This window comes from Sesamum indicum, linkage group LG10 (genome assembly GCF_000512975.1).
Source record: "Sesamum indicum cultivar Zhongzhi No. 13 linkage group LG10, S_indicum_v1.0, whole genome shotgun sequence".
Taxonomy (NCBI): domain Eukaryota; kingdom Viridiplantae; phylum Streptophyta; class Magnoliopsida; order Lamiales; family Pedaliaceae; genus Sesamum; species Sesamum indicum.
Window position 1 is genome coordinate 12560159 of NC_026154.1, and position 18722 is coordinate 12578880.

At 31.2% G+C, this 18722-nt stretch overlaps 1 protein-coding gene across 1 annotated transcript; it reads right to left on the reverse strand.

Moving 5' to 3' along the window:
* Positions 6385-16127, reverse strand: LOC105172396 (bidirectional sugar transporter SWEET16). Its single transcript, XM_011093794.2, has 6 exons — positions 16005-16127; positions 15820-15856; positions 13813-14023; positions 12610-12771; positions 10023-10142; positions 6385-6833 (listed from the first exon to the last, which is right to left on the reverse strand). Exons 1-6 carry the CDS (start codon positions 16036-16038, stop codon positions 6510-6512), a joined length of 888 nt encoding a protein of 295 aa, XP_011092096.1. The 5' UTR covers positions 16039-16127; the 3' UTR covers positions 6385-6509.

An 18722-nucleotide genomic window follows, 5' to 3' on the forward strand; every position in this document is an offset into this window, starting at 1 on the left:
GCACACACAAAAAATTCACTTTGTAAATTTGAAATTCTCTCGGTGAAAAAGGAAAACAAACAGAGGTAAGAATTTATATTTTAAAAATTATAATAATTTATATAATTATATTATTTAATTAGTTCATTTATTAAATATTGATTATATTGAGCGGTGAACTATTTAATCGAAGTATTTTATGATTTTGGCTATTTAAATTAGTGTCAAATTAAATATCACATTTAATATAAAAATGATATAGTTGGGTGATTAAAATATTAAATTTGTTAGATTTAATTATTATTATAGGTAATTTACACAATTCCATAGGAATGGTTAACCAAATATGTAATTTTATGTATTATTGCTTAATTAAATTGTATAGCAACGATAAATTGACAGAAAATTCATAGAAATGTCTCAAAAAGTTATATTTAAAGAATATTATGTTATTAAGAAGGGAAGATGAGGTTTTAATGATAATCTCATTTACGAATGTTATTAAAAACGACAATTATAAATATATATGGGGTTTGATTAAATGAATTCTTATGAATTAGTTGATAAATCAATTATATGATTGAGAAGCTAGAAAGTATAGTTATCTAAAATAAAATGGAACAGGGGTTTGGACTTTAATATAAGTGGAATACTAAAAGATTGGTAGAAAATGTGCGAATATTATATAATAGTTTATTTAGAGTTTATGATATGGTGTATATATATATATATATATTGATTATGCGTATAATATTCTATTATAGGACGTGACGACAAAGTAGAGGGTTGAGCAGTCCCTTGTGAATCGAAGTATTTTGAGATTTACGATAAGTATAGCTAATTGGATTTATATATATATATATATATCTATATGTGTAGTATTGTATATATTATATATATTGATTTCTTGAATTCGAACGTGCACTTGGCTTTATATTATTATGCGTGGCTTTCGTATATTTATTGTTTATATAATTAGTTGTGGATTATTTGTTAGATTATCATAATATTGGTGAAATTGTTACTATGTGATATGTGATGGTAATGTAGAGATATGCGGGATATGATTATGTGACAATCATATAATTGATTGTTGATGAAATCAAATTGGGAGTTGTTATTGAGGAAGTGATTATTATAAAGAATAGAATGACGATTGTGAGTTGAAATAAAAGATGATGCTTACCTAGTTGGGAACACAGTCAATGGTTTATGAAAATGTGATTGATAATGAGATATGAAAAATATATGATTTAAGCTAGGTACCATGGCGCGTAGGGTACCGAGGTATTCCGGGCAGTGGGGAATATCCTGTGCTATTAGCTACACACTGGGGTGGTGTGGGGATACCATGTTTGTTGTGATGTTCTATGCTAATATTGCTACACAGCTGAAGTAAAAGAGTGTGAGGATATCACACAACGGGTATCCTGTGTTGTATATGATATGATGATGGCCGACGAAACCATTGACTGATGTACCCCAGCTAGAGTAAGTGGGGCCCTTAACTAATAAATGATAATGAATGAATATTATGTCGTGGATTGATTTACAGTTGTGAGTATGTATTACTGCTTATATCTGATGTTGTTGTATAACGAATGACTGTTGTCGGTGTGACTGCATGTACGTGAATCTTTGTCTGTGTATATATATAGACTGATCAGCTATACTTATTGAGTAGACAACTCATTCCTTGCCACGTACTTTTCGGGGAATAAGTCACACTGATTAGCCATATTGGACTTTGAGCGGTGCCGACGTCTTTATTAGGTGGGTCAGCCGTGACATTTGAAGTCAGAGTTTTTAGCTGTTTGGATTATTAAATATTCTCGTCTTTTATCGGGTTGTGGTTAAAATTGTGATACTATCTTCCTTGATGTTATGTATACATAGACATCTAGTGTGCGTAATATAAACTTTAGGTGCTATATATTATCTTTTGTGATATATATAATATATTGATAAATTAGAATTTATTTTACGGGTTGAAAGAGAATTTCTTATAGAAAGAGTTCTGATTAAAGAAATGATGAAATAGTAATAATTAGATGTAGCGAGTAGGCGGTGCTATAGTACCTTGGCTGACGAAAAGGTAAGAAAATGTGAGGTTGTTAGGTCTACCAACAACCATAACTGATTTATTTGTTTAATGATCAACTCACAAGAATCAAGCATGATCCTAGCTTTAACCGAAAAATCTCTCTCTCATATCTTCATCAAGTAATTTCAATTATTTTCTAGTTTATTTAGTTTTTAATTATTTCTTTTTAATCAAATCTCCCCTCATTATTTTCTTTTTCTTAAAGAAATCAACTTATACCAATCATTGTGGAATCGACCCTACTCCCACTTTCACAAGTGTTGTAGGAATTATTTTTAGTGGTTTCGGTACCCATCAGGGAGGTTGCTTCAGGATCTAAATTCCTTAAGTCCGAGGTTAGCGAAATTGACTTAAGTGCATTCGAGTTGATTTCAAAGAAGAGCTTGATAAATCGGGGGAATTTGAGTTGGTGTCTTCACCAAAAGGATGAGGATCTCTATAATCAAACTATCTAAGATTGTCGCGTCACCCTCCGTAACATAGTTGGCCAGTAGTATCTTTGTCTCAAAACATTTCTAGTGAGGGAACCAACTCTTGAATGGTTCGCGCAGTTGTCTTTGTGAACTTCTCACATGACATATTCTTCTTCATCGGGGTTCAAGCATTTAAGCAACAGGGACGAGAACCCTCTTTTGTAGAGATCATCGTCTATAAGAAAGAACTTGGCCGATCTCGACTTCATTTTCTTGCTTCTTTCAGTTGTTGTGGGAGAGTCCCGTCTTTGACGAATAGGACGATAGGGGTTGCTTATGTTAAGGTGAGGTTATCTCCCACAAGCACTTCTTTGCTTCTTTCTTCGTTTTCTTTCGACAAGTTTACTATGGGTTTAGCTTTCGATCAATAGGGTTATGCTTCTACCGCTGATGAAGTGGGTCGAACTGCCTAGTTTAGCTAGCTGATCAGCTATTGAATTTCTTCTCTAGGAATTTATTTGAGTTTGAATTCTTCAAACATCTACATTTTTTCCTGTAGTTTTGCCAAATATTTCGTCATCTTCTCCTGCCTTGCTTCATTTTACCCTTCAGCTTGACTGACCTCTAACTGGGAGTCACTAAACGTGTGTAGTCTTCTAGCTCCTACAACATGAATCAATTTGCAACCTAACAAGATAACCTTGTATTTGGCCTCATTATTTGAACGAGGGAATTTGAGGGTGATGGCATATTCTATATTGTCCGCTTTCGGGTTCTTGATGACTATGCCCACTCCACTCCTTGTTGAAGTGGATGATCCATTAACGAACCATTTTCATACTTGGTATTGTGCATCGTCTTCTCCCCCTGCAATCTCGGAGAAGAAATCTGCCAAGACTTGCGCTTTTATGGAGGGCCTCAGCTGGAATTCAGTACTGTCTTCGCTCAACTCCATTGCCCACTTGATCATTCTTCCAGAGCCATTCGGACTTGTCAGGATATGTTTCAAAGGTTGATTTGTTAATACGATCGCTTGGTGGGATTGGAAGTACGAACGTATTTTCCTTGATGTCACTACCAACGCTAGTGCAAGTTTCTCAATGGAGGAGGGGTGGTATTCTGGCTCTGCTCCTTGCAGTACTTTGTTGATTTAATAAATAGGCTGATGTTTTTTCCTTTCGCTCTCACTAGTACAACACTTATCGCTTCTTCAAAAATCAAAGAGTATGCATACAACTTTACTCCTGGTTGTGGTTTGGTTAGTAATGACGACATGGATAAATACTTCTTCAGATTGTAAAATGCTTCTTAACACTCTTTATTCTACAAAAAAATTTCTATTTTACTTAAAATTTTGAAGAAGTGTAATCCTTTTTCTGCTCATCGAGAGTTAAATCTGCTCAGGGCTACCATTGTTCCTATCAACTTCTGGACATCTCTCTTTGATGTTGGAGGGTTCATCTCTTGTATTGTTTTTATTTTTTTTGAATTTGCCTCTATCCCTCGATGTGAAATCAAGTATCTCATGATTTTTCCTTCTTGCACTCCGAAGGTCCATTTGGTTATATCCTTGGAAGGCGTCCAAAAAGCTTATCATTTCACATCCTGCTGTTAAGTTTACCAATGCCTCGATCCTCGGGAGGAAGTATGAATCTTTGAGACATGCTCGGTTCAAATTCCTAAAGTCAGTGCACATCTCCACTTCTTGTTTGGCTTAGGAACCAAAACAACGTTAGTGAGCCATTTCGGGTAGTGTACTAGGCAGGTTTACCCAGATGTTATCAGTTTTTTTTACCTCTTATTATTTCGTTCCTGTCTGGTCCAAAATTTCTTTTGTTTCATAGGTCGGTAAGCTGGGTTGACATTCAATCGATGAATCATAACTTTAGGGTCTATCCCGACCAAATTATGTATAGTCCATGAAAAAGCATCTGAGTTGGTTTTAAAAAAATTGCACTAGTTTTTCTTCCAACCCTTATTCCATGATTGTCCCGATCGAGGTGATTTTTTCTGTTTCACCTTCAACTACTTGCACGTACTTTAATTCTTCCGCTGTGGTGAATTTTTCTTCTTCTACCCTCCTCTTATTTTGTAGTTGCTCGGGTTGCCCGAGCATAGGTGATGGTGGAGAATATTCATGGATCGTTTTTGCATTGTTATTTTCCTTCCTAGGTACTTGATTTTCTTTTTCTATTGGGGGGTTGGACTCTTTCTTGAGAATGTTTGCATGATATTCTCTTGCAAGGCGATGATCACGTTTCTCTTCTCTTATCCCTCTATAAATAGGAACTTCAACTCCATATGGTACGTTGATGCTACTTACTTTGAAAGAGTTTAAGCTTGGGCATCCATTATATTATTGTATGATGAAGGGGCGTCCACCACATAGCTCGTCGAGGAACAGTTCCTATCGAGATGGGTAAAGTGATTTCACCAAGGGGTTATACAACGTTTCCATTGAATCGCACTGGCTTGTTAACTTTCTTTAACATGTTAACTACTATTCTCATTTGGGAGAGAGCATTCAAGAATAAGATGCTAGCTACACTCTCGCTATCTACTAGCCCTTTCTTCACCCAAAAATTAGATACTGTTGCCAAGATTACCAGGGCGTCATTGTGTGGGGGTATTCCTCTTTCCAAATCTTTCGAGCTGAAGGTGATTTATTCATCTGGTACTCCAACGAGGGTTACCTCTTTGTAGTCATAAATCTCTTGAGAGGGGGATGCTGCCTTAATCAACGTTTTTCATGCTCAAGTTGAGTCTCCTTCGATTGTTCCACCTATTACAACTTCTATTATTCCTGTGGTGGGGAGGTTCTCTTTTCCTTTCTCTTTTCTCCTGGAAATTTCTATTTCCTCGAACTCCACGTTAAGTTTTTGGGGGATGGGTGCATGCTCTTGGGGTATGGAAATTGCAATTTTATAGTGAATGTATGAAAATTTGAACAAAATCGGATATAATTCCCTCCAAATAGTCTAGTGGTTTTCAAATCATAAAAAACCACATTTGACTTTTCAAAAATGATTTTTCATCCTCCACTAAAAGGTTTAAAATGGTTTGAGACCAAAACTACAATATCTTTCTTTCTGTGGGACCAAAAGTGTTGAGCACGTAACATGCAGGACCAAAATTACAGCAGTACTTATTCGATTGGATCAAAAGTGCAATTTTTTCTTATTGTTTTGGACATGTGTATAACCCAAATTTATTATGAATTTTAATTTGAAATACAATTTATTAGCCAATAATTGATAATTTATTTTAAAGTTTATGATGTCAATACATATATATTAACTATATATGTAATTTAACTAAACTAAAAAGTAGAGCCAAATTACAAGCTATTTGGTTAAATATTTTGAATTCTAACACCTAACATTAAATCAATAAATATTAACTAGTTAATTCAAAATAAGGCTGTAACTTAACCTTATTGGTTAAGTTTATTTTATAAAATGAGTTTTGTCCTTTTTTAAAAAAAAGAAAAGGAAATTAATGGCAATAATGCCAGACAAGTTGACTTGTTCACCATTTTTTTTCAATTCGCACTGATTTTTTTTTAATAAAAATCAAATCGGACTTTAATCATATCTCAACAAACCAGTCAACCAGCAGGCGAGACCTGATTTTAAAAACCATGCATGAGTAGAAAATTTTTACCCAGATCAGGTTCGATCGAACTAAATCAATCACAGAGTAAGTGTGATACACTTACTAATTATATAATCAATCACTTTCCTTATACTGTATACCACTTACCACATAATTGATTTAGATCCGACCAAACTGAGTCTGGAATAGAAATTCCAGACATAAGTAAAAGTTAGACATGGCGACACCGGGTATTTTCCTTTTAGTACTAGATCTATTTCAGACAAAGGCAAATCGGAAGAAATGCGTCCAGCTGAAAACTCATCAAAAGTCTTGCACGTATTTACTACAAATATGGTCACTATGTGTCAAGTACTAGAAAACCCTTGGGCCATTGCATGGAATGGAAGCCCATGTCCCTATCGACTTTCCATGAGACCTTCTACATCGTTTCCAGCGACTTTTTGCAGCTCATATGGGCTCAAAGAAATTGTTTTGACAATTTTCTGGCTGTACTGTCGAACGACAGACGGCTTCGGAAGGCTATTCCCTTTGTTGAGACTTCGATTCTTCATGTTGGTTTCTTCATCAATACCTTGCATTTGAATGGCCCCTTTGAAGAGGTGGGCCGACCCCTCGTCTTCCATTCTCTCTTCCGACTCTTCCGGCATCGTCTTACTTTTATAGATCCAGTACAAAATTAACTGCGCTGAGCCCAACAGGAACCCGATCCCATTTGGTACCTGGATATCGTCCGCAAGTCAAAGATCAGATTTGCGAAAGTCAGCATTCTTATGGGTCGACACTAATTTCTTCTAAGATTTTCTGACTTTCTTATGGGTCGACACTAATTTCTTCTAAGATTTTCTATTACACTTTCGCGTAACAATACATAATTGGAGAAAAACACAACCCACTTCCCTGTGTTGATGCGTACTAAGCACGTGTTAGCATAACATCATTATTTATAATTTACTATTAAGGGAGAGCAGCCTTTTGGTGACACACATTTTTTTTCTGATTTTATATATTTTTTTTAGTTTTTTAATTCTATTTGACCAAATATTTTACTATTTTAATATTTTTTTTCTTGACTTTTAATTTTTCCCCCCTCTCAACGCCCACATACTTTTTGAGTTCTTAAATTTAGAACTTTGTTTCCCCCCCTTTTTTTTAATTTACTATTTGAATTTATAGAATTGAAATATACTTTTAAAAATAAAAAAATATTAGTTTTGTAATTTATTGTGCACACTCATTTTTTGTGTGTCACACCCACTGCTATAACATTAAAGTAGAACAAAAGATTCTTCACCCACTAATTACTATATATTATAGGATTAATGACACTTCGACCCCATGAGAAAGTGTCAAGCCCCCAAAGAAATTAAAATTATATTTACACCCTCTTTAGGCGTTCTTTGTGTACAACTTTTTACTATTGTCTGTTAGAATTTAAAAACAAAATATCGAAGTCAGTAAAAAAGCACTATAAGAAAATCCCTCAATAGCAACAAATTGAAATTAGCGTTAAAAAATTAGTAAGTAAAATTGTTGTTGCTAATCTACATTATCTGATATATATTTTAAATAATTTATTGCTAAATTTATTTGTAAGTGAATGTTCGTTGCTAAATTCATTAGCAAATAAGTATCTTCTAATAAATAATATAGATCAGTAACGAAAGTTTTACTTGGTAATTAGCTCCATGCAGAGTTTAGCATCAAATTTTTTTCGTAACTATTAAGTCATTTTCTTGTAATGAAACTACATAAACTATTAATTTTGCCCTCATTCAGCATTTTCATAGTAATATTTTTTTTACTTCTAAGGAGGGTAAATTAATATATATAAAGTTAAAAAAAATATAAGTATAATAAAATATTATTTCTAAACTAAAAAGTAGCCGTTGATGAATGGTAAAACTAGTTATTTTGTACTTTATTAAAATTACACCCTTTTCACTTTGTAGGCTTAAAAGAGTTGGTAAAATAAGGACTTTAAATATTGGAGTGGCAAATAATAACCTACAACTAATTAATTTTTGGTAATTACCGAAATTTTAATAGTGGCCTAAAGTTGCTAAGGTTGATAAAATTAGCGCTTTTTAATTTGACTTTGTGTTTTTTTTTTTTATCTTTGATCCGTCACATCAATGCCAACATGAAAAAAAAATCAAATTACAACAAAAAAAATTAAAATTATAAATTATATAAATAAAATTATGTATTATAAATTATAAAAAAATTATTATTTTACATGATATAAATTTGAATTAAAACTAACCCCCTATCTCCACCCACCCCCACTACCCAGACATCAGAACCTATACATAGTGTTTGAATTTGCATTTTGAGTGTTCTGTTTTGGTGTTTTGGAGATAGAGAGAGAAAAATAAAGATAAATAAGTGTGTGTTGGAAATAAATGGTATGCTTGAATTTGTGTTTTGAGGTAATTTAAAATATTTTAAAATAAGTGGAGATTTTGGAGATAAAAATTATTGTTCATTGTCAAATCATATATTTTTTTTATATATTTTTATATATAAATATATATATATTGTATGTTTAATGTTGTATCTTTTGAAAACAAAAAGCACTGTTCATTGTCAAATTATGTCTCTTTTATATTATATATAAGTGTATATATATTATATATAGAAAGTTGAAAAATAAAAAAATATATAAATAAGATGTAAAAAATACAAAAATAAATATTATGTGTGCTTTATTTTGTCTTGAAAAATACCCAAACATAAAACCAAATACATTTTTTCCATCCCCCATCCTTGCAATCACCCCCCATTCAGGGGTAGCCATTGCCCCCGAGGGGGAGGTGAGGGTCTGGTGTTTAATTTTTTTTATAATTTTATATATTTATATGTTTATATTGTATCAATATTACCTTTACGTAAATTTTTTTAATTATTAAATTGATATATTGACTTATATATTTTATTATAATTTATAATATATTTTAACGCATGTAAAATTATTTATTGTATGTATGTAGAAACGTCATGTCACGATAGTTAGTATATATATAATATAAATTCAAAATTTATCTTTATGTAATTTGACCCTTTTTTTTCATGTAAGTGCTTATATTGAGGAATTAATAAAAATATCCAGTCACTGGAAAAAAAAAACAAATAAAAAGTATTTTTTTTTTCATGTCATTGCTTATGCGGTACGAAATTTTTTTCCATCTAAGTGCTTATGTGATGGAAAAGAATAAAATATATCCAGTCAGCAAAACTCCCAAATCAAAAAGTCGTAGTTTTGTCCACATTAACAAATCCCGATCACTTTTAAAATTTTGATAGCCGGAGTCATAAAATTGCCAAAAAAACTTAATTAATTGTAGGTTACTACTTGTCATCCCTATATCTGAAGTTCTTGTTTTCCACCCGTATATATACAGGGTAATAAATTCAATCAATCCAACTTTTATATATATAAAATTTACCTCCGTACAAGTATAAAAATAGAAAGAATTATATTTTCATTTCCTAACCTGTGATCTGTTTACACAAACCATCCTTATCTTTAACATAATTACAGAAACTATTCCTAACAGCAAAAAAAATTAGGATAGTTTGTGTAATGATACTAAAGTTTTTAGGAGCGTGTGTATTTTTTAAAAAGTAAGGGATGATTTGTGTAAGTGATATTGACATTTTGATAGGTGTATGTGTAACTATCTAAAAGACCTGAATAGTTTGTGTAAACAGACCATAGATCAACGATGTAAACGTAATTATTATGAGATTTTTTTTTTTGAGTAACCATAAAAATATTATAAGTGAAATGCTGAATATATGAAATTGAAAATTTATGTATTTCTTTTTTTGTTAAGATTATTATTTTCTGTCCAATTCTTAAAAAAATAAAATAAAATGAAGCAAGTGTGTTGAGATTTTCAACTTACCCCAATGTAGTAATCTTTCTCAAGCACCGCATACGCGGACCACACGGCGCCATTCAGAAACTGGAAAAACGAGAGGAGAAAAGGCATGTACTTGACGCTTTTCATCTTCATCACCGTTCTCTGCAAAATAAATACATATTTAACCCATTAAAACACACTAATAGGCAAAGAAACTCGCATACGTGACGACGGAGACAATGCGTTTCTTTTTTAAAAGGTTCTGAGGTCGCGTTGTCTTTATCGTCTCAATGATCTAATTTTTATTATGTAATTAAGAAATAAAAAAGTTTTTATTATCGGACAATTTGCTCAGTTCATACTATACTTTTTTAATACTTTATAAATAGGGTCGTTTTGCACAATAAGTTTTTAAAAAAATATCGCATGCACTGCACATAGCCGTTAAGCATGTTGTTTTGACATTTAAATGTCATGTAAAACGAAATTACTACTAAAAAATAAAAAGAAATTCGACCCGTTTATCCCATCAAGTGGTTGTTGACCGTAATTTTTTGCGAGTGTGACTTTACATTTATAGTGGCAAAAATAGTTTTCATGATGGATGAGTTTTTATATCGATTTTTGTTTCAATCGTGGTTATATAATAGTTATTTACCATGATTTAAATCAATAACTAATACAATTATAGCCAATAGTAATTTTTTTTTCGAGTGGTATGCAGAGTTTTTTATTGAATTAAATTAATTTTGACCCCGTGTGATATGAAAAATTATCAAAAAGCCCCCTGTGAAAATTTAAATATAAAAAATCACTCCTATGTTATAAACAATGACTCACACAACCCCCTGATCAACTTGGGCTAAATTTTTTCAGGACAATGGCTAAATACGCGTCCATATAAGGAAAATTTTATATTTATATAGTACATTAAATAAATTTTAATTAAAATATACCTATAATATATCTATAATATATAAACTTAAAATTTTTATATGAAAAAAATAATTTTTTGGTCTTTTACATATATCCAATATTAATTTTAATCCGATAATTATGCCTATTTTTTATGCATTAAGTTTCAAAATTAATGAAATTCAGTCTTTTGGTGGCCCGAAATTTTGAATTTTATCGAAAAATGACATGGCATGTAAATTAAATGTTTTTTGGAGTTTTTAATCCTTTGTGGTTTTAGATAGATGATAGGTTGGATATAATTACATTATATGTATTATTATAATTTATAAAAATTAAAATATTATTTTAAAAAAATAATAATCGCCCCTCATCCCCACGATGCGATTGATGATGGCGTCACCCTCAATGGATGGGCGACGACGGTCACTCTCGCTGCTTTGGGCGACAGAGGGCGACCGTGCTCCTTCAAAGCCGTTGCTGTCATTTTTTAAAAAAAAATTATTTTAATTAATTTAATGATGTAATTAAAAAATTATATTAGAAATATTAATATAATTATATATTTACATATAAAATATATTTTACTATTAATAAAGTATCATGTATTATTTTAAGATTTATTAAATTATATATCATATAATATTATATTATGGAGAGATAAGGGTAAAATTATAAAAAAAATTGTATTTTCAAACCAATATTTGCAGTCAGCGCCCGTTACCACCACTCTCTGGCCTTAGGGGGTTATTATATATATATTTTTTTATATGACTGGGGGTGTAATTGATACTTTATTTTTTCTCAAAATTTTTTAAATATTCTCAATATCACAGAGGGTTCTTGAATTTTTCTTGTTTTTTATTGTGTTTGCTTAAAGAATGAAGTTTCGATACTTGTGATATTGATGAAAATATTATTTTCAACCTGTTCGCAAAAGGAAAAAAAATTAAAAATTGGATGGAATTTGGTAAAGAAATATTGAAAATTGGGTAGAAATATGTTAGGATCCTCAATTTTCTCTTCTAAACAAGCAGCCACACTTTTTTTACTACCTAAGCCATCAGAATTAATCGTCACGTACACCGTTCAATTTCAGAACTCAACATCTATTGAACAAAAGTTCCCGTCTGTATGGTATCGTTTTTATCAACTAAAAAAGATGGTATCAATTCAATGTGCAAAGTGGGTTGGGTCAGTCCAAAATCGATACGGATCAATTTGAAAAAGCTCGATCTAGAACGACCTATTATTGTTTATAGTCGGTTTTGAGGCGGTCCTGAGCCTCTAAGTGGGCCCCAACTTAGTCCATTTTTAAACTCAGGCTTGATTGAGATACGGACCAAGTCCAAACCAGGCCCGCATCAACACCAAATATGCTTGTGCATTATTATTATTATTTTTATAATATTGAGATTTTTTCATAAATAATTACTTAAATTTATAATTACCTTTTAAAATAAATAAATAATAAATTAAATCACACGAAAATTATATATAAAAAATAATAGTTAAAAATATATAATAAACTTAAAAACAAAAAGGCACAACAGACTCGGCTCAAGCCCGATCTAAAATTAGGTGGTCTTTCTGGAACCAGCCCGATCCGATCCCAAGCGGACTTGGATCGAATTAGCCCATTTTTTTTTTTAATTCAATTGTCTCAAAATTTGACTATCAAAACTGATAAATGAGAGTCATAGTAACTACGTACCATGGCGGAGAGAGGTGCTGCATACATGCCAATGGTTAATCCAGCACATAGAAGTCCGACTAGTGTGATGTGAGTCGCCCCTCGCAGAGCTAACAGAGTTACAGTTATTACAGCCCCAAGAAACCCGACATTCAGTGCTGCTACCAACTTCACTGACCTAACCTGCACACCCACAAATGTTCCCCACAAGAAAGAAATATAATTTTTTATTATAATCAAAAAAAAAAAAAATTATAACGAATACAAATTAATTATGACTCCCTTAAACGTCATGAGCCGTTGTTTCTATAAGTAACAGCAAAATATTAAGTATAGTTAAATCAGGATAAATATTAATTAATCGAGATAAAAATTTAAATTTTTATAATAATTTTATTTGACTATGATTAATAATAGCGATTTTAGTAATTTTATGGCAAGATTTTCAAGATTGAAATGAAATTTTAATCCCATGAAATCCTATTTTTGTAATTAATCATGCATTTAAGCACCTTTATTTATTTATTTACAGTGTAAAGAGTCTAAAATTATACACAAAAATATACGTACACTACCAAAAAATAAATAATTTCCTACATTTTAAAAAATTATATTTAGAAAAATATAATTAATTAATACTATTTACTCTGATCAAACAAAATTAAAATAAAAACTAAAGTTATGATCAAGGTTAATTAATATTTGTCATGGTTTGAGTTATGACCAAAATATTTACTATAACTTTTAAGTATGATTAATATATTCGGCTACAGTGATTACGCAATCGTAATTATTAATTAGTATCACTATAATTTTTAATTATTATAATTTTATGATAAAAAACTATATTTCTCCAGAATAATATATATGTATATACATAAAAAAATGTATTTTTTATATATGTCACTACAAGAAATTTAGTATTTTAATCATGACTAATTGTCACGGTTAACAATAAATAGTCATAGAAAATAGTCAATTATTATAATCATGCAACTGTTGTTAGTCGTAATTTTTACAAAGGTGGCTAAAATTTTTATGATGGCTAAAATCCACGACAAATATTTTGCCATGCCTCTTAGGTTGGCTAATAAATTTTCATGATAGAAAGCTAACTTTTTTTTTTTATTTAACACTGATTAATAATAATTATTTTACTATAATTTTTAATTATAATTATTAATATTGTCATCAATATTAGTTTTTGTTATAGTGTGTCCTAACCTTGATGTTTTTTGGGGCATAGACAAGAAAGATGAGAACATAGACAACGTGCAAAGCAGCTCCAACAGTATTGACAGTGACCACCAGCAAACCTCCAGGCTTGAGGAGTCCGTAAAATGTCCACAAACTGGTGCTCAGCAGTGTTGTTATGTAAGGGATTCCTTTATAATTCTCTGTTGATTTCTTCTTCACCACCTGCTTAAATGTTTTTCTGAAATAATAATAATAATAAGGTTAATTACATTTATGATCGTTTTTATATTTTGATATTTTTTTTTTGTATCAATTTACCATCTCAACTTTATGAAAAAGTTTGCATTTTGCCATTTATAACTGTTTTTCAATTAATTTTGTTTGTCGAAAAAACATCACATGCAATGCACACATGTCATATATAAGGATTATGTTATATGGTTTTTTTCACATATACATAATATATATTTTTTTGGGAAAAATGCAAGCAACCCCCTAATATGACAAATGAGCAAATTATTGCTTTATGAAAAAAAAAATAGTGATTTACCTCCCTATATTTTTTTTAATATAACAATTTACCTCCCTATGTTTTTTAAAATGAAGCAATTTACCTCCCTATATAAGAAGAAAAATTGTTTCATTTTCAAAAGTACACAGGGTAAATTGCTATATTTTTTTTTCATAGAGGAGTAATGTGTTCATTTTCAATATCAGGGGATAAATTGCTATTCACCCTTTTTTTTTTCCACCAAAAAATCAACTAAAAGAAGATCAGATGTGGCAAAGTACAAATTTTGTAAAATTGAGATGATAAATTGACCAAAAAAAAAAGAATTTCGATGGCAAAATACAAAAACGGGCATAGTTCGAATGCTAAAATGTAACTTATCTATAAAATAATATCAGAGTCAATGTCTTACCGCTATACAAAAAGAATGAAAAATCAAACAAAAGAGAAAAAAGATCTAATTGTGTTAATAATTGTTTTTTTGGAAAAGGTAAGTTTCATAGATGAAAAAAATGGGTATAGTACAACAGTGCTCATAAACTATGCTCTCCCTCAATAGACCAAGGGATACGCCACAATCGATAAAGTGCACTAGTACTAACAGAGTTAGGAAGATTTATGCTCAGAATTCGTAGTCTAACATCCTCTATAATTAATCTCCTTCTAAAAATACAAAATTAAAACTTTTTCCTAAAAAGTTATTAATTAACGTCCCTTTCGAAAACAAGCCGCATCTACAATCACACTCTTGTCGTTAGTAGGTTTTCTAGAACAAAATTGTATCGTAAGAAAATAACTCAATAACTATAAAAAAGAATTAGCGTTGAGCTAATTATAAGTAAAATTCTTGTTAAATTCGTTGGTAATTATATTATTTAATCAACACAAGAAATTACTAATGAATTTAACAATGAATTGTTTAAAGCATATATACAATAACGCAGATCAACAAACGAATTTCACTTACTAATTTGTTCAATCTTGATTTTAGCGTTAAATTTTTTCGTAACTATTGAATCATTTTCTTGTAGTGATACTGATATCATCGAAAAAAAAATTAAAATTTCAATTTCTAATACAAGTAAACTACTCTGCAGTAAATTGCAAATTGATGCATTCTTATATTCTTATATTAGTATAATTGTTTCGTCTCAAGTTCAATTAATCTTTTAACTACAACTTTACGTAAGAAGGCAGCCTTATCAGTTACTTGGTTTTTTTGCCAGCAAACGTATGGCTAAAATTCTCTCTTTCTCTCTCTTTCTTTCTCTCACCTACAGACGAAAATACAAAAAAATACAAGTAATCTTTTGTGATATTGTAAATGAGCAAATTATCCCCTTATGAAAAAACAAATAGCAATTTACTTTCCTGTATTTTTTAATATTGGGAGGTAAATTGCTTCATTTAAAAAGTATAAGGGGGATAAATTGCTATATTTCTTTCATAGATGGGTAATGTGCTTATTTTTAATATTACATGCTGATAAATTACTTTTAACCCGATGAAAAAATAATACTTACACGGGAGAGATGAACATGAGTATAGAAATCACATTCCCTGCAGTTGGGAAACGAATTGTTGGTTTGGTCAGAATAATAACATATATATATATATATATATTAAACGTGAATATATATATACCAAGAAACGATAGAGGATTTGGAAGAAAAATACTTAAAAATGCAGAAAGAGAAGTGATGATTACCAATAACTCCGAGGATGAAGCTTAAGCTTCCCATAGCGGATGCAATATATATAATATACTGCAAGATATATATGTATATGTATATAGATTGAGAGAGAGAGAGAGAGACTTAGAGGAATGCAGAGAGAATGAGAGATAAGAAGCAACTCTATATAAAGAGAGTAAATTACAAAAGGGATGTATTTGTAATAATATCACACTTTAGGGAAGGTCGTTGTAATTTATCTTTATTTATATTAAGTTATATGTAAGGTTTTTAAATAATTAGTTGTAGTGGCACGTCGTTCTTATATGTGTATAATAAATAATTTTTTACACTTTAGAATATATAAATTGAGAAATTGAATATGGTAGCTAGCTATCTTACCACTTGAAGGGCATTTTTGGAATTATAAAAAATTGGTGCAGTACTATTAGAATTACCAATTTGTGTGCATATATAACAATTTCTTTTGTTTATACTAGACGTTGTGGTACGCCATTTTTTGTGTGTAAATAGTAAATATTAATCTTTAATACTTTAAAATATATTATATAAGAGTAAAATATATAAATTAATATATTGCATGAAAAGAAAAGAAAATTAATTTATGAGTTCATATAAAATTTGAAAAGTTGAATAGGTTAGTTATTGAAGGGCAACTTTGGCTTTACATAAAATTGGTGGGCCAATATCATTAACGCTGTTTGTGAGTATGGAGGACCTTTCTTTTATATATAGAATAGACAACAGTATAGACAAAATAATATTTTAAATATATAATATTAATATTTATATAATTTTATATAAATAATAAATATTATCTTTTTCCACCTTCCTCCCCAGTGGCTGGACTGCCGCGGCTGTCCTCTTCTCCCTCACGTTAATTACAAACTTAAAAAAAAAAAAAACAAGTAAGTAACCTACCGAACGCTTCAAAAGTATTTTTATTTGATTTTTAAAAATATAAAAACTGATTTATTATTTTTTTAAAAAATATATTTTTTTTTATTTTTTATATTGCAGAAATAAATTGCATTTAACCCTAAATATTTAAGAGGAGAATGGCAAGAAGTTGAGTGGAGGGATGTGGTATGTGATGGTGGGTTTAGATACACAACTGATTATGGTCATCAGAATGTTGCCACGTTGAGATCTATTCTTTTGATGTTGTCACTCCACTAATTTCACTTTCAGTCACGCGGATCTTTTTTACCATAAACGCGTTTTTCATATTAGGTCACGAGGATTTAGCTATTGTGATTCTGGATTCTTGCCGTTCTAACCCCTGTTAAGGCCTCACAATGGAAATATTGTGTGTTCAAGTCGGGGTTAATTACATTTTCTATTCTTATGTATAGTGTTATATATATATATATATATATATTTTGGTCCATAGTATATTGTAATTATAATTTTTGTTCATAATCTTTACTTGTTTAAATATTTTTGTCTAATCGTTAAAAAAATATTAAAGTTAATAGAGTTGGAGAGTACGATAATGTTACACAACATAGCCCGACATGTTACTTATAAGTTTCTGTTGTGCACACCAATAGAAATTGGCCGCCCACGATACAATGTCAGCACTGCTGCCACGTTGGCTATTTTGTTGGCCTTATTTTTTGTGGACGTCTCTTTGAAGTCGGGTGAGGCCCAATACTCAATTAATTGGCAGCAAATGTTTTCAACCAACCACACAGATGGCCTCATCGAAGCCTTGGTCGTATCGAACGTATAGCGCAGGTGCATCGCTACCGTAGATTTCCGCATCTCCACGTCCAAGTAGTAATAGTTCGGGGTGGGTGAACGGGTCGGGTAGTTCGGGTCCCGACCCGATCAAATAGCAATAAATCGGATCGGGTATATCGGATTTTTGCACGGGTTTGGATTAACCCATAACCCGACTAAGAGTAGTTGGGTTCAGGTTCGGGTTCGGGTTGTAGAACCCTACCCGAAGAACCCGATCGGGATAAAGAAATAAGTCACAATCTGTGTCTTCACTCTTCACAATGGATTCTCAGTTATTTCTCTTCTTTCTCTCTTTCTTCCCCACAATCTTCTTCCTCCATTGCCGCCGGTGCCAAGCCTATTCTCACTATTGCCGCCGACGACTAGAACTTCGACGACCGACCCACCACCGCGACTTCTCGTTCTTCGCCGATAGAGTTCGTCGTCGCTTATTTGCTAGGTAATTTTTTAATAATGGACTAATGGAGTTGTAAACTTGTAATCATGTAATGGACCTAATGATGATGCATATTTTGTGAAATTAGATTAGATTTTTGGTTAGTTGTTGGGTTTGTTTTGCATTTTTATTTGAAGTTACATTTCTATCTTTCTATGCATGTTAAGTGTTTGTTGAAATGCCAAATTGAAGTGTTTGTTGATTATACTTGAAATGCTCTAAATTGAAGTGTTCGCCCTTGTGATCTCCTATTTTTTCTCAGTTGCCCTTCTTCTGTTTGCTTTTCATTCTTCTTTCGTCTTCTTTGCTGAAAATTTTCGAGTATATGTGTGTTTTTATCGTTTATACTGTGGCTTGTAGACTGAGTGTGGATGTGTCTTCAACAAAGAACAAATTTCTGAATGGGGGCTAAGGTACTTCATGCCATTAACAAAAACAAGGTAACAGAATGAGTGTGTGAAATAATAAAAAAATGAGACAAGCTTACATGTGAAGTTCTTATCTTCAACTGTAGTTGATCATGTAAATGCTGCAAAAGAATTAGAAGAGC

Excerpts from the sequence above, each read along its gene's own strand:
- LOC105172396 (XM_011093794.2), bottom strand. The coding sequence starts at position 16,038 with ATGGGAAGCTTAAGCTTCATCCTCGGAGTTATTG. Across the intron at positions 15,857-16,004 it reads CTTCATCCTCGGAGTTATTG|GGAATGTGATTTCTATACTC; the intron begins GTAATCATCACT and ends TCCCAACTGCAG. Across the intron at positions 6,834-10,022 it reads AGAAAGATTACTACATTGGG|GTACCAAATGGGATCGGGTT; the intron begins GTAAGTTGAAAA and ends GACGATATCCAG.